Source organism: Zootoca vivipara, chromosome 1 (assembly GCF_963506605.1).
Source record: "Zootoca vivipara chromosome 1, rZooViv1.1, whole genome shotgun sequence".
NCBI lineage: Eukaryota > Metazoa > Chordata > Lepidosauria > Squamata > Lacertidae > Zootoca > Zootoca vivipara.
The window spans coordinates 78309738-78327008 of NC_083276.1; the positions used below are offsets into that span (position 1 = coordinate 78309738).

General features: G+C 45.3%; 1 protein-coding gene across 1 annotated transcript in view; it reads right to left on the reverse strand.

Moving 5' to 3' along the window:
* The window catches only part of SYT12 (synaptotagmin 12), a 54863-nt gene that overhangs the window by 4701 nt on the left and 32891 nt on the right, over positions 1 to 17271 (reverse strand). Inside the window, exons 5-7 of the mRNA XM_035124739.2 lie at positions 1941 to 2156; positions 1401 to 1521; positions 161 to 294 (exon numbers count right to left, since the gene is read on the reverse strand). Coding sequence (XP_034980630.1) covers positions 161 to 294; positions 1401 to 1521; positions 1941 to 2156 — 471 coding nt within the window. The remainder of the gene's footprint in view (positions 1 to 160; positions 295 to 1400; positions 1522 to 1940; positions 2157 to 17271) is intronic.

The window sequence follows — 17271 nt, forward strand, 5'->3', positions numbered from 1 at the left end:
ACAGCCGGGCAGGCTGATCCTATGAACTGGTAGGAGAGGGTAAGTTTCCCGTGAGCTCTTGGTGTGAACTGTATGCCTGACGCTATAGACTGTGCTCTTAGCGATGCAGTAGCTCAATGGATGTGGCTGTAATCGTCCCTGTGAACCTGGAGGCTCTTACCTGTAGAACAATTGCTGGCACTGAGAAAATCATGGCTTCATTAAACACTGGGTTTGTCTCATCTCTCTTTGTCGCAGTCTTCTTCTTACTGATCTTTCTCCCATCTTGCAGCAAGTACACTTTGACAAAAGGATCTGATAGGATGGTAAGAAGCAGATTGTTTTTACTGGGTCCCCAGGGGAAATTGTTTCTTGTGTGCAGACTTAACCTCTGAAAATATGTAGTATCTGAAGCTGGTGCTACTTTCACTAAAATGCACTGCTATATTATTTAACAGCGGGGCTAGATCTTGCCAAACTGGAACATACAAGCAGGTGTGTGTACAGGCAGGACCTTCATATATGAGACTTAACTTTTTTTTTAAGCTTAGTTTAGTTTTAAAGGGCTATAATCCACTCACAACATTTTTGAGAGCAAGATAACATCCACAGGAAAAACATACAAGTTAGAAGGACTGGCCATGTGCTCTTCACTTTTGATAACCAAGAGAAATCCACTTAATTAAAACTGGAAGCTAATTGATCACTTCTAAGGCTCTTCAAAGAGAATCACCCCCTACAGATATTCAGCTTCTGCTGATGGTTATTCAAGAAGCCCAAACAGGATGCCTAAGAGGGAGACATTGTGGAACGGTTGATTATTGCCCTGCTGTGGCAACTCAGAAGTTTTAAAATATTAGATGAAATTCATTTTCTGCGGGTTTTTCTGCGGGTGTGCCTTGGATGCTATGATGAAGTCAGCTTAAAGGTGAGTATGTCTGAGTCTCTGCACCTTAAGGTGCCTTATTTTCCTCTCTGAGTGGCGTAACCTCACCACATGCAGCTGAAACTATAGGGCAGGCCCCCTAGAATCGCAGATGTGGCACCAAGACAGATTTGATTCCCAGTTTGTCGTCTCCTAACAACTAACCACTAAGAACAAGGAATGCCCAGAGCTTAACAGCAGTCTCTAGGAAAGCACTAAGGAAGACAATGAGGTCCAAACAATACCATGGGGGAGACAATGCATAATGAATACATTTATATCTCTCTACATTTCTTTCAAATGGCCCAATTGTAAGGAGCAATTGGGACTGGGACCACGGGGTGGGCTAACCATTTCTCCTCACAGTTTTTACAATAAAAATTGTGATCACAGGCACGACTAATTTACCCACTGTGGAGTAAGGCAACGTCTTCACACACTATCCAGTCACAGCTGTAGGGCAGGGCGGAGGAGTTTTGCAAGACTGTTTACTAACCTGCAGTCATTTTCCCATTGGTCCACACAAGATTCTTGGCCTTAACCACAACTACCGTCAACCGCTCTGCCGTTGGGAGATAGCTAAGAGAAAGCAGAATTTCACCCACTGAATCAGTTGCCTGCAGGGAATAAGAAGGAGACAGGTGACTGCTCATTAAATAGTCATATAACAAAATGAATGGTAGAGATTACTACTTCGGGTTTATCTGTATAGCCTTTATTAGTGCTGCCCATGTTTTATTTTAGTTTTTAGATGTCTTAGATGTTTTAACATTGTACTGAGGAGAATTGTATCTTTTCTGACTGACGGTCGAATAAAGAATGATGATGATGATTACTACTCTAGCTCAAGGCAGTGGTCAACATTAGAAAGCAACTGAGCTATATAAAAAGGTAACATTTGAGGGCCAATTGTGAACTCCGGCAGCTGCCAAGGGTCCCACTATCTTAAGGGGCTGAAGATTCTCCCTTGCCCCATATCCTTGCCCCACCCATTCTCCAGAACTCTATTGCCCTCTGCCCTGCTACAATAGGCTACCTTGTTCATGTCCTGTAGGTACAGCCACGCATTGAAGGGCCTGATGGAGAGATCCAAGTCTGACAACTTCAGCTCAGCGACTCCTGTGCTGATGTTCCTTTCGTCTTCATCTATGCCAAAGACGGAAAACCTCAAGCTGTTTTCCTCCAGTGAGGAAGGGTCCAAGGGGATTGAAAACCTCTCATCGAAGAAGACTGAGTAGGCACTCCTTTGGATCTGCACAGATAAGAAGCACAGGAGAGGGTTGAAACACCAGGTGAGGAAAAAACATCTTACACAGGAACATAGGAAGCTGCTATATGTGCAGATGTGAATGGCACAGGGATATCAGTTGACAGAAGGCCAGCAAAATACATTCTTGAGAAAACTTCTGCTCCTGGAAACACAGAGGCTGTGCACACACTATCCCTTCAACGTTCTAGTTACAGGTAGGTAGCCATGTTGGTCTGCCGTAGTCGAAACAAAATAAAAAAAATTCATTCCAGTAGCACATTAAAAGGTAAAGGGACCCCTGACCATTAGGTCCAGACGTGACCGACTCTGGGGTTGCAGCGCTCATCTCGCGTTATTGGCCGAGGAAGCCAGCATACAGCTTCCAGGTCATGTGGCCAACATGACAAAGCTGCTTCTGGCTAACCAGAGCAGCGCACGAAAACACCGTTTACCTTCCCGCTGTAAGGTATCTACGGTACTTGCACTTTGACGTGCTTTCGAACTGCTAGGTTGGTAGGAGCTGGGACCGAGCAATGGGAGCTCACCCCGCCACGGGGATTTAAACCACCGACCTCCTGATCGGCAAGCCCTAGGCTCTGTGGTTTAACCCACAGTGCCACCCGCGTCCCTTCCAGTAGCACCTTAGAAGCCAACTAAGTTTGTCATTGGTATGAGCTTTCGTGTGCATGCACGATACCAGCTGCCGAAGTTGACAATTGGCCCTCAAATGTTGAGGGTATCTGAAGAAGTGTGCATGCACACGAAAGCTCATACCAATGACAAACTTAGTTGGTCTCTAAGGTGCTACTGGAATGTTTTTTTTGTTATACCTTCAGAGGATATTCAAAGCACATTCTTTCCCTCAAAGAATTCTGTTAAGAACTGCTGGGAATTCTGTTAAGAACTGCTGGGAACTCCGTGGGGGGGGGGTAAACTATAGTGCCTAGAATTTTTTGAGGGAAAGAATGTGCTTTAAAGGTGTAGTGTGTACACAGCCTAACACACTTTCAACAGATCAGCATCTCTGAAGATTCACTGTTTCAAAGCCCAGCAAATGGAAAGGAACACTGGAACGACACATTCATACACCACACATTTTGTTTAGTTCTTTAGTTGTGTCCGACTCTTTGTGACCCCATGGACCAGAGCACGCCAGGCACACCTGTCTTCCACTGCCTCCCGCAGTTTGGTCATAATATCACAAATGGACGGATTTGGTAACTGGTGCAGAATCAACAATCGAGTTTTTCAGTTTTCTTTTCCCTTCCCCCTCATTTTTCACCTTTATGGCAGTGAAATGTCTAAAGCAAGAGGGTAGCTGAATAGGATTTCCACTCCACTCCACACCTAGGTGAAGCAGAATGAACGCACAAAATAAAAGCAACTGTTTTCTTCCACTTCCGTCCTCATTTTATCCTCACAATAACCTCACGACTTGGACTTTGGACTTGGCAAATGCAGTGAGATTTATGGTTCAGCAAAGATTTAAACTCAGGTTTCCCTTGGGTCTCCTCTAAGCACTATACCACATGTGCAAATGTGCTTAATTTATTCAAGTTGCAAGATTTGGATCTTTCCCCCAGCTCTGTTCTAGAAATACAGACATCTATCCTAGAAGACAAACAAGCAGTTATTTTGGTGCCAGTGTCAATCTGTGCCACCTAAGGACCTGCGCCCTTCAACTATTTGCCTAGGATGCACTTCCTCTGTTTCTGCCTCTTGGGATTTCCCACATGCTCTTGATCTGCACTGATGACTTTCCAACTACATCTTGATCTTCTGGTTCCATGCTGTCAGGTCTCCTTTTATACATAACACCTGCTGCTGCTGCTGCCAGCAGCACCACTGCTGTGTAGAAGGGACACCTTCTACACTCAGGTAGAAGGGAACTCCCAAGCAACTAGCTTGCTCTCTGTGCAAAATCCATAACATTGGCTTCCGTTGGTGATTCCTCTCTGAATAATGTGTTTCGTGCACTTTGCTGATTAGAGCATTTTCCTTGTGCCCACTTTCCAGAGCATTTGCACTGAACAATACATGATTTAGCTGCTTAAGCAATAATACAGTTTCTGAAATAAAGAATCTTGTGCCCAGAATAGCTCCCTAAGGCACAGCCAATCGTTACATGCAGGCGGACACACATTGTCATAAGGTAGACACTGGCCAGGAGATGCTGGCTGGGTTAACATACTTCTGAGGGGTGGCCTCAGCCACATTGGCCATGTTTGCGTGGTTTAAATGTGAATAAACAGACAGCTGGTCCCTGCTGCTTTAAAGTCCCCACTTCGCTCTTAGCTGCCACCCTGGGAGCAACAAACAGCAAGGTTTGGCTTTACTGTCTGTACTGAGGAACACATTTTGTTTCTCTTCAAACAAACCACAAACCTCTGTTCAGAGTCCATGAAAAGCTAATAATAAATTATAATAATTTATTATTTGTACCCCGCCCATCCGGCTGGGCCTCCCCAGCTAAACCCTGTCATTGTCGGAGGTGGCAAAGACAGGAGATGGGTGGATGACACTTTCTTCATGCAGAAATCCCCTCTTCAACAAAACCGTTAAGAGTGCAGGAGCCTTGACCCCTTTCTCACGGGGGCCTTGCAACTTGAAGACATCCAATGCAAAATAGGAATGGGTCAGGTTTTCTCATGCTCTGAGTGCCTCTCCATGCTAGTTATACTGTCCCAAAAAAACGGGGGCGGGGGGAATGCCTTAGATAGTGGGTAAAAGTAACACAGCCCTCACTTCCTGTTTCCACTTGAAATCTGCCATTTGGGGTTGAAGGACATTATACAGAAACGGAGAGTTCTGTGTGGGCAATGCCTATGAAGCATTGCCAGATTTTCCTGGTATGAATTGCCACCAAAAGAGTTATGATTAGTTGGAAACAGAACAAGCCAAACAAAAATGATACTGCTGTGTACACCCTAGACCTTTCAAGTACATTTGAAGCACAATATTTCCCTCAAAGAATTATGGGCAGTTTGCCCCCCACAGAATTACAATTCCCAGCAACGTTTTAAAGGCATAGTGTGTTTAGGGCGAGAAGGACCCTGTGGAAAACCTTCCTATGAAGAAATATTGCACCCCGTTTGAAGTAACCAATAGCCCTTATTTCTCTACATGACTTCAGACTCGGAGACAAAGCAGTAAGAAGACATTTGCTGCTTACACAGACAAAGAGGCGGCACATTTTGTGATCTTGCGGGAATGAAAATGGCTGTTGCCCTCTCTCCACCCCCACCCCAAGCAGCCAGCTCATGTAAGTTTTTCCACACAGTCTTGCCCCCAAAGAGAATAGTATCTGTTTTAAAAAGCAGGCAGCAATTGCTTGTGTGAGCCAGCCGTTAGATACATAAAGGCAGCACCTCTGGATTTCACCCATTTGGGGCTTTTGGACTGTCTTTTTCCAGGCTGCATCCCAAATGACTTTTTAGTGCACATGAGCAGGGAACAGGAAATGAGCAATGAAAGGATAATTTTCATGCCCGGTAGAAGACATGGAAGACATGGAAGCTTTGAGCTGGCTTAAGAGTGGTGGTGGTGGGGATTGCCCTATAAACACTTTTTTTCATGTGTCTTAGGACAGAGGAAGGAAAGTGCAAGCAGGGGCATCTCAATAGGGGGCGGGGCGCCCCGCGCTCTGCTCTGCAGCGGGCAGCATGGCGCCCCCTCGCTACTGTGGCGGCGGCGCGACCGCCATTGCGGAGGCCCCGATGTTTCTGGCCTTGCCCCTCGCCTCTTCCTGGTGGGGCGGAGGCAAGGGGTGGGCCCATGGGCGTACCCAGGATCAAAGCTAGGGGGCACACCAGCCACACCCCCAGCCACCTGATTGGCTAGCTGGCAATGACGTGGCTAGGATCGCCCCTAAGAGGAAAGGGGGCCGTTTGCAAGGCAGCACACGGAGCCACCCGCACTCCTGCCTCGCCCGCTCCTTTAATGGCAGCGGTGACTAAAACGAGGCAGCAGCAGTGAAGCTGCTTCCGTTGAAGGAAACCTGGAGCTGGGCTAACTTCAGCCCATACTCTTTCAAGTCACAGCGAGCACAGCACAGAAAGTGCTGCCCCACAATGCTCCACGGCACTTCATTTGCATGTATGTGGGCTGAAGTTAGCCCAGGTCCAGGTCCAGGTTTTTTTCAACGGAAGCAGCTTCGCTGCCGCTGCTGCCATTTCGCTTCAGCCAAGCAGGCTGAGGCGGAACACAGCAGGCAGCGTCCCTGCCTGTCCTCTCCAGCTGCCCTGCTTCTAGGGGGGGCAGCTGCTCCCCTGCCCCATGCTGGGTGGGCCAGAGAGCAGCATCAGCGGCGGTCGCTGATGCCCCTTGCCGCTCCACCTGAGTAGGAAGAAGACAAAGCGCGCGGCAAGCCGGTCCATAGCGCGCTTTGTCTTCTTCCTACTCAGGCGGAGGCGGAGCGGCGAGGGGCGTCAGCGGAGATGCCCCGTGCCACTCTGCCTGAGTAGGAAGAAGCACACATCGTGCTACGGAGTGGGTTGGCAGCGGCGGTGCTCCAGCGCCCCTGGCAACCTGCTCCGTAGTGCGTCGTGACGCGCGACGCATGCACGCGATGGATCCCCCCTCCCGGCGGGGTGCCTTCTGGTTTGCTGCCCCGGGCAGCCAGAAGGCTAGGAACGCCGCTGGGTGCAAGGAGAAGCAGCAGCCTCTCCAGGCTGGCCAGGAACAAGAGCTTCCTTCCATCTTCAATATTTCTGCAGAAGGGGAGTTTTTGTAGGCACCACTTACAATCTCTGGGAGCTTGGCAAGTGTGAGAAGAGCTGTGCCAGATGAACTGATTAGTAGCAATATAGATGCAGGACAAAGGGCAGGAACACAGACATCTCCACTGCTTCACACATTTAGAACAGTGCCTCCTCCATATTTGCACTGAGGTCTTCAAACTCCCTCCCAGGAGAAGGCTATTATTCCACCCCATCTGTCAGCCCTACAGGAAAAAGGCTGTGCTGTTCCCGAGGGCATTAAAAATCCTCGAGTTTAAAGGGATCCCCCTTCCTGACTGCTCTCTTTTCGTTCTTATGACTTTCGATTTTCGTTTACTGCCACTGCCTAATTGATTAATTAGTTGCTGGTTGGCTGCTCCTTGTGCTTCAGTTGTATGAATATGTATTTGGTGTTTAAATACTGTCAGCTGCCTTGAATATCGTTTTGCTTCAGAAAAAGAAAGACAGGATATACGCATTTTAAAATAAAGTAAGAAAAATCTCTCTCTCTCTCTCTCTCTCTCTCTCTCTCTGTGTGTGTGTGTGTGTGTGTGTGTGTGTGTGTGAGAGAGAGAGAGAGAGAGAGAGAGAGAGAGAGAGAGAGAGAGAGAGAGAGAGAGAGAGAGAGAGAGAGAGAGAGAGATCTGTGATCAGATCCCTCACTTCTTTTCCTTTGCTTAAAGGAAGAGCTATGGGAAAAGGCTGACTTGGATTGTGTCCACAACTATAGGGAAGGGGGTTAACCCCTTCCCCCCCTGCACCATTTCCCCTATTTGAATAACCCCTTTCCAACTGCTGCAGCGAAGGGAAAGACAAGGACATAAATTTGTTAGGTTAAACCTAACAAGCAAATGATGCCTATTTGCATTCCACTAGTGTTAGGACTTACCCACTGCATATTTTAAAAGTCCTGGGAAAGCATCATAGCTCAAGGTCACTTGACAGCCGAGCCCATTTTTCATCCAGGATACCAACCCCCACTCACATAATTTGATGTAAGCAAAAGGGACTATGCACATGCCTAAAGGCACCCTTTGTTATTAGTCTTTCTGCTCTGGTGCTTAACCCTGGCTCAGAGCCAGCATGGAATAGAGATCAGAGTGTCAAGACTAAGGCTGTGGATTCAAATCTGTGCTCAGGCATGAAGCCCACTGTGTGATCTAGGGCCAATTACTGTTAGGGCCAATTACTCTCAGGCCAACTTACCTCAGAGAGGAATTGTTGCGAAGATCAGCTCATGGGAGGGAAGATGGGAATTAAATGTTATAAAGTAAGGGCTTTAATCAGAATCGGGACCAAACACTGGGCACTGAGCAAATCACACTCAGCCACCCTCCCCCTCAGGCTTATATTTTGATCACCAGTAGGAAAAGAGCATTTAACTCCCATTCCTCGCTTCACACTGCAATTAACAAAGGAGACACATCATACTGAGGAAAGATCTCAGATACAAATTAGAGGCAGGCCAAGGGAAAAAAATCTTCTGAGAGTGTATATTTACAAAGTGAACCACCTCCTCCTCGCCCGCTTCTGTCTCCCATTCTGAGGGTGCGTGGGAGGTTTGCTAAATAAATGATCAAGCATGCAACACAAAGAGGCAGACGCTTTGGTATTTGAAAGGAAATACTGCAAACAATGTCCATTCATAAGAGAATCTTCCTCCCCACCAACCCACCTACCCCTTCCCCCATTTCCTCCCACCCCTCACTGGTGAACTTATCAATGCTGGGCTGCTCATTGCATCAGCTTCCACCTCACTGAAGCAAGAGCTGCATTTTCAGTCAAAACTTGGGGGGGGGCATTTTCTGCAGCTATTTTCTACAGTAGGGCCACCAGCGTGACAAGAATGCATGCTAGAAACAGCGACCCCTTTTGTACTGCCATGTTCCAAGCCTTGTGATTTGGAACCAATCATGGACAAAATCTTCTTCTAATCGACACCAGCCTCCCCAAGTTCACCTCCCTCCAGGCGTTGTTGGACTCTATGGCCCCTCATCAGACCCAGCCAGATGGGGGGACTGCAGTTCAAAAAAAAACCTGGAGGGCACCGAGTTCAGGAAGCCTGGTCTACAAATATGTGGCCATTGCTCCATCTGCGCAAGCTTTTCCGCTTGCCATATGGAACCTACACCGCTTTCCTCCCTTCCAGGGTCTGTTCTGAGGGTTCATTTGACCTGCCCCCAGAGCTAATTTGGGGGTGGGTAGGGAGAGGAGAGGGGAAATGCCCCTTTGCACTAGTGGAAGTCATTGCATGGGCTTCTGCAAGTAGGGCTAGTTAGCTAAACCCTGCCCTCAGGCTATTGTGACCACACTCTACCATCCTGTTCCTTGGAAGTCCCTGCATTTCATCCTTATGTACTGCAAAATAAAAATATTCCACGCTGCTCTTAAATATGCTGCCCAAACTGAAATATATGGGTGTGCTGTCTTCTTCTCCCACTTCTGGAGTCACCCTACTTTCCATGCTCTACTTTCACCCTACATTCCTACTTTTAGTGTGCAATCATGAATGTCAGAAGCAGGAAAAAGGCGTCGTGATTTGATGGAGAACCTTCAAAGCTTCCTAGATGAAGCATGTGCCGCTCCATGCAAAACAGCCTCTTCAAACCTTGGGAATGGCAAAGCAGCCACCAATTTCCTGCCTTTGCCTTCATTCCTCCTCAGATGCCATTGTTTCTGCACACTCGTGACATTTTGCCCTCCCTGGTGCTTTTTCTCATCCTTAAGAACACCTGAGGAACCAGGATTTGCACATCAGTTTGCCCTCATTCTCTGTCCTTTCTAGTTCTTATTCAATTCTTCACCTTGCTCGGTAGTACATTACTAGTCACCTTTCTGGGCAAACCTGCTGCTAGGGAAAGTGTTGCAACACATTTGTCGAGTCAGCCATTGCCACAGAGAAGCTAGCTGTTGTTAGCTTTTAGAAGCAGAGTCACTTATGGGTGTTTTAGTCATCAATATTGCCATCATATTTGTATTAAAAAGCACAAATTCTGCCGCAGGGTTAAAACCTAACCAATTCCCCTCCCATCTGCTAAAAAAAGAAACAAAATCCCACAGATTTTTTTTTTAAAAAACCCACCTTTACAACACGCAACCCCCCCCCCCAGTCAATTAGGAATAGAGAAAAGTTTCAAGAATGAGAAAGAGTATGCAGAGTTCTGATGATATCAGCTCAGGATAAGTTTTCATGGCTTTCCACATGCTAAAACAGAGGGAGAGGTACAGACAGCCTGGTGCAAAGAGTTCCAGGGAAAGGGGACAGCAAGAGAGAAGGGAAGGAAGGAGGTGGAAAACAAAATCATCCATCCATAGACTGATGGGCACAACTAAGATGACAAGAATACAAATAAAGAAGAAGAGAAGGATAAGGCAGAAGAACAAAGAGCCTTTTCAACAAAAAGAAGTAAAAGTGGATCTGGCAAGCAAACAGGAATCCTGGAGAGAGTGTAACAATGTGGAAACGGGAAGAAAATAAAGTACAGAAAAAAGCCAACCAGGCAGAAGAACTGAGATCAAATCAGGAATTTGCAGTGGAATTTGCTGCCAAGGAATGTGGTGGAGTTTCCTTCTTTGGAGGTCTTTAAGCGGAGACTTCTGTGATTCTGTGATTGTAGGATCAGCCGAGGTGGTCCAGAAAGAATAAATGAGTGGCCCAATGACATTGCAGTAGAACTCAATAGCCACAAAATGTCATAGATAGATAGATAGATAGATAGATAGATAGATAGATAGATAGATAGATAGATGATAATCAGTATTTGAAATCTGAAAATGGCCAGTTGAAAAAGGAACTTTGGGTTGGGAAAGGTGGATTACTCCAACTGGATTACAGAGAAGCACAGAAATTGCATTATACCCCTGGACCAAGCTGGACAAGAAAAAAACAAGTTTGAACCACTTATGAAATATGTGGAATCAGGACTCGATGCAATAAGTTAGATTTCCAGCTTATTGTTTCCTGTGAACGAGCTAGTGCACGTTGCCCAATCATTCCTCTCCTGGTGTAACTGGTAAAAAAGGAGCTGCAACTAAGGCTGGCTTCCCATTATATTAAACCAGGGGTTAGTGGTTTGTTGTTCCTCAGCCAGCCAGCAACAAGCCATGACTTTGGTTGTTGGCTTGTGTGGCTCATCAGGGAGCAGCAATCCACAAACCCTGGTTGGGATTGTAATGGGAAGCCAAGCTTCATTGTGGCTTCCAGGTCTGTTTATCCTGCTCGAACCAACAGAGGACCAAATTGGGAGTGATCAGACACCACTGCTTGTTCACAATATATCACAGCAAGCCAGGAAGCTGGCCTTACGCATGAATGCAGCCTGTGTGTCTCCTGTAGAAGAAAGGACATGGCTAGGCAGGACACTTCCTTTACCAGCCAAGAGTTCTGATATGGCAGGCATGTCTAACAGGGATTTGACCTGAACCCCCAGGGTTTTCCTTCCTAAAAAAAGCTCAACAACTGAACCCCAAAAAGGGGGTAAATCACTACCAGTTTTTAACTGAGATCCTTCTAATTATAGGCCTATCAGCCTACTGGATATAACCTACAAGATCTACTCTAGATTCCTTCTCAAGAAGCTGTCCAGTTTCTGTCCAGCTTCTGTCCAGCTGGGCTGATGAAATAGGGCTATTCCACCCAGAACAAGCGGGTTTTCGCAAAGGCCATAACACCTCAGGTCACTGTCTGGTCCTTCAATCATTGATTGATAAATACCAAACCAAGTATAATTCCAAATTATATGTAGCCTTCATTGATTTGTCCTCCGCCTTTGATTCCATTGACAGATCCAGACTCTGGCAGAAGCTTAGCTCAACTACTATAGACAAAAGGCTCTTATGCCTGCTAATGGAAATTCATTCCAAAATATCGGCCAGAGTGAAATTTGGATCACACGGCGCTCTATCACGCCCCTTTCCACTAGCCAGAGGTGTCAAACAAGGCTGCCTTTTGGATCCCTTTTTGTTCAATTTTTATATAAACGATATTGTACTAGTTATAAAAGCCCTTAACCAGCCTGCCCCGTCTTTGAATCAGGCTAAAGTTCCCATTTTACTCATTTTAAAACAACATAAACACAAAAAAGAACAATATAGAAAAAGAATTTAAAAAGAAGAAAGAATAAGAAAAATGAAGAAAAAAGAGAGAAGAAAAAACCCCAAAATATCATTTTGAATCTTATTTCTGAACATTATAGACTTCCTCACATCTCCCTCCTTGAGATCCATTTTATAGCTAAATCATGCAGTTTTCATATATTTCCAACAATATTTCCATATCTCTTAACTCATACATCATACCTTATTTCCTAAACATTTAACATTGCATAAATCCTTATCACTTATACTCAAAACCTAGTTCTAATAAAATTCTAACAAACTTATTCTCTTAACTTTAATTTCTCTCCAAAGCCAATATTTCATCCCCAAAAATATCCATATAGACAATTTCTATTTCTTCTATTTATAATCAAACATTTAAAACTAATTCATTCCCCCCCTCCCTTGGAATCAGTGTCTCCAGAAATTTCCGGTAGCTCCTTAGAACATTCCAGATTCAGACCATCTTTATCCGTCCTGAGAAATCTTAAAAATTACCCTCCTTCACCCCACTCCTACTCTGACCCAATCCAACCCTTGCTCTACCCTCTTCCTCACCTGTTGCTTTCCCAATTCTTTAACTGTACTCCCATTCTTTCCATTTTTACTTCCCCAATTAACTCCTCTTCCCTTTTTTATACTCATCACATTTTGTCCCCAACATGCATCCTGCCCCCCCCCCCCCGGGACAGGCAGCATTCCATGCTGGTTCTTCTTTAAGAGACTTTTGGATCAAGCACGGATCCTGCTCCCACCCTCCCACCGGTGGAACAATGATCCCTTTCTCCTTCTTCCTTGGATTTTTCAAAGTTCAAGTCTAATAATTCGAGGTTCAAGTCTGTTGATTCTGTTATCTTCTCCTTTAGGGTTGGTGTTTTTCCATTAGAATTGCACATCTCATCTTTAAGTTCTAAAGTTTTTTCCAAAATTAATTCCCAAAATAATTTTTCAGTATCTTCAAAGTCTTCAAAATCCAGTGCCTTCTCCTCCATCATGCTGGTCTTCTCAGATTCCATGGGCATAACAGAGCAGGAAATGGTGCAATTTCTCCTTTCCAAGCCTTAAAACACACAGTCACGTCCAAACTGGTTCCAACTTCCATTAATTTTAATCTTCTTCATATTTTAAAATCTTAAGTCAAACACTGAGCAGCCTTTAAATAATTTTTTAACCTTAGTTATAGCCTCTTTTCAATGTTAATAGCTCTCAGCCTCCAGCAGACAAACAAATTCCTTTCTATTGTGACGTCATAATGGTGGCTAGCTGATCCTTCCTTTGACCCAACTCCAACTTCCAGGGGGGCTTCCCCTTGTCAAAAAACAGTCTTTTGCATAGATCTATTTACAGTTCAACTTTCCCTTTTACCCTGCCTTAGGGAAAGCTTTTAGAGTCAATTTTTAGGCAATTTGAAGCTTCCTGTCATTTTGCGGCTTTAGACAAGTTAACTGCGTCATGAAGCACTCAGTGGGAGAGATCGACTTCCTTTTTAAATCTCCTCCCATGGCCAATTTTCAAAGTTCAAATTTTTAAATCTTTCTTTTACTCACGGTGTCCAATTCATTCAAATCTTCTTTTTGAAGGAAAAATCTGCCACTTGCAAACTGTCGGCTTGGAGCTTCGCTCCGTGGTGGTAGCGGTGTGCTCAAAATGGCTCCCACAACTTCCACTCTGCTTCGGGGCACTGCTGAGCTCTCACGACCCCAGAACGCTCGATCTGGGGGTCCTCAAGGAGAAATGTAAAGTACTACACTTGGGCAAAAATGAAAAATGAAAGGCACAAATGCAGGATGGGTGACACCTGGCTTGAGAGCAGTACATGTGAAAAGGATCTAGGAGTCTTGGTAGACCACAAATTTGACATGAGTCAACAGTGTGATGCAGCAGCTAAAAAAGCCAATGCAATTCTGGGCTGCATCAATAGGAGTATAGCATCTAGATCAAGGGAAGTAATAGTACCACTGTATTCTGCTCTGGTCAGACCTCACCTGGAGTACTGTGTCCAGTTCTGGGCACCACAGTTCAAGAAGGATACTGACAAGCTGGAACGTGTCCAGAGGAGGGCAACCAAAATGGTCAAAGGCCTGGAAACAATGCCTTATGAGGAACGGCTTAGGGAGCTGGATATGTTTAGCCTGGAGAAGAGAAGGTTAAGGGGTGATATGACAGCCATGTTCAAATATATAAAAGGATGTCATGTAGAGGAGGGAGAAATGTTGTTTTCTCCTGCTCCAGAGAAGTGGACATGGAGCAATGGATTCAAACTACAAGAAAGAAGATTCCACCTAAACATTAGGAAGAACTTCCTGACAGTAAGAGCTGTTCGGCAGTGGAATTTGCTACCAAGGAGTGTGGGGGAGTCTCCTTCTTTGGGGGTCTTTAAGCAGAGGCTTGACAGCCATATGTCAAGAATGCTTTGATGGTGTTTCCTGCTTGGCAGGGGGTTGGACTGGATGGCCCTCGTGGTCTCTTCCAACTCTATGATTCTATGAGATTGAACTTGGGGGAAACCTTGCATCTCTGCACAACAAGGATGATTGGCTGCATGCATGTATAGGACTAGACAGACATGCATCAATTCAACTTGTGTTGTCCTTTATGGTCATAAAGTCCCCAGTGCCTTATATTTTCTAAGGATCACAGCGCTCAGAGACATTGACAACTATCACAATGAATTTGAGAATCTGCCATTTGCAGAATCTTGTGAAGTTAAGCACAGCCACCATGTTGCCCACAAGGAAACAGTGAAACTGAGAGGTTTATGACAGCCCTGTATTTAAGCACTCACCTGGTACTCATAGGAGACAATGAATGGTATACAGATGAGTGAGCAGAATGAAGTGGGGAGGAAGATAGGGGACAAAGTGTGCCCAGCATACGAATGGAGGAGGCTATTGAAAGAGGGCTGGAACTCTCTGTCCCTCCTCTACTAGCCCCAGATGACTAGTAAACAGTTCTGCAGGCTGGTAACTTTAGTTCACTGATTTACAAGACTGGCTTATGCCAACATTCAAGAATGCAAGCTATATGAATGTATTGGTGCCACCTGATAAAGGGAAACCAGTCTTCAGGCTTGTAAACAGCCACATACCTGGTCTCCCGTGGCAAGCACGAATCTTCTCCAGGAAACCAAGCAGGAAAGCTTGACGACAAAACATGGTACTTTTCTCTAAAATTACATGTGGGCAGACAGGCGTTTGTGGGCTTCTTTCAAGTTTGCCAATCTCCTGCCTCTTGATAGCACTTATTCACACACTTCTGACATTTGCTGGATGAGTGAGGGCAGACTGTCTGCCACTCTGTCTGGCAACAGCTCCTGACCACTTTGGCATTCTCTCTCCCACTCTTGGACACTGTGTGATTGAGAAATTGTCTTCCTGCTGTTTCCCAGGCCCCCTTTTGCCAAGGAGCACCTCCCTAATGAAGCCTTTGGGGCTCGAGCTGCTCTGCCTGATACGCTGCTGAGTTTCTTCCATTATCCTCCCTCTAGCATCACTGCTTGCCTGGCACAAGCCCCTCTGGTGCTTGGAAAAGAGAGAATTAGCCCTGAGAACACAGCAAGCGAAGCAAGCATTAACTTTTCATCGTTTCTCAGTAGTAGGGCAGGTTGAGGAGGGAGGATGTTTGCTGTGTGTGCCTAGCTTAGCTGTCACAAGGCACCAGGGCAGGAAGAGCAAACTCGCTCTCGGCTCCCCAAACTAAGCTAGAAGCTTTTCAAATGGCAAGAACAAAATAACTACCGGTAAACATGTTCTGCTCCTCATTTGGGGTGGCGGACGGACAAAACAACACCTCATCTGAGAGCAAAATCTATTGCAAATCAATGGCACTTGCTTCCAAGTAAGTACGGTATGTTTAGAGCTGGGTCACTAGCTACAGACTCGTATAACTGTAAGGGTCAGAAAGCATGTCTGCACCATCCATCCGCAACGAGACAATGCAGTGCTATAAACATGCCCGGAATCCCTCGCAAATTAGCCCCTGGAAGATGACACAATAAATTAATCCCTTCAATTCTGGTACGGGATGAGCAGGCTTGTTTTTCTTTACATAAGAAAAAGCTTGCCTGGCAGGTTATACTTGCAGACTTTCCCTCTTCTACACAACTATAAAAGGAAGAGACGCCTCTTTTTCTACCGCCCTAATCAGAAATGGCAGTCTCCAGATGGAACCAACATATTACATGAGAACTGTAAAACTTTCCTTTTTGGGCTGACACTCAACAGCCATAGCTAAGCGGGTGGGAGGCAATTTTCATCTTCAAGGGATACCTTTATTTTTTTAAAAATAAATCACTGGTGTCCTCTGCCTGAGCCCTTGAGAAGAAGGCTAAAAATAAAAACAAATTGAGAAGCCAGGGCCAAGTTCCCTGTCCGCACTGAGTCCCAGGACTCAGACTGTCACAAATTGAAGCAGGAAAATCCCCTACCAGCTCCAAATAGGTTGCTCAAGTATACTAAGATCACAATCACCACTTCTTCATTCACTGAGGTATTTGCAGGGTTTTCAAAGGTGTATCAAGTAACCACATTACCCTTGTGGGCAGCATGATCTAGAATCAATCTAAACTGAAAACAACAGGCTGAAGACAAGTATGAATGATTCAGAGTTGAGAAAAACTACATGTTTTGTTTTACAAATGGGTTAGTGTGCATACAGCCTACCTACTCTCATCTATCTTTGTAGGCTTCTGGAACCTGAAAGTGCCAATTCATTCCTAAGAAATGTATCGACCCTTTTCACACCTATCACCTTTATGTGAATTTTTTTTTAATAAATGCTCTTCAATCATACTTTTGATGCTCTCAATGGTAACATCTTCTGGTCTTGTTTTATTCCCTCCTTTGTTCTAATACACATCCCCCCTTCTCCAATTCCTAATAAATTAAGCACCCTTCTTCTCTATAACATTGTTTTGTTTCCTCCATTAGGGCACTTTATACTCTCTCAGCAGCATCTTAATGTTGGAGCTTTTTGGCAGAGTCGCAAGCAGCCCTGGGCAGTTAATTACCTGAATAATGTAACATAACTTCTGTGAAGAAGGCACTCTCAAGCAGGCAACTGGAAACTGGCACGTAGCTAGTACAACTTGGTGTTTCCCAAACAGTTGTTTGGGGCTGTACCGCTCTCTAACATATCCAAAAGTTGTGCATCTATTTTCTCAATCAGCTCTCACACCAATGGCACCCTTTGCCCAGTCAATCAAGGCTCAGGGTGGGACTGTGATTTCTGGTCAACAATGACCCTTCTAGGATTCCCTCAGGCCTTTCAGTTATAGAAAGGATCATATCAAGGAATCTAGGGGT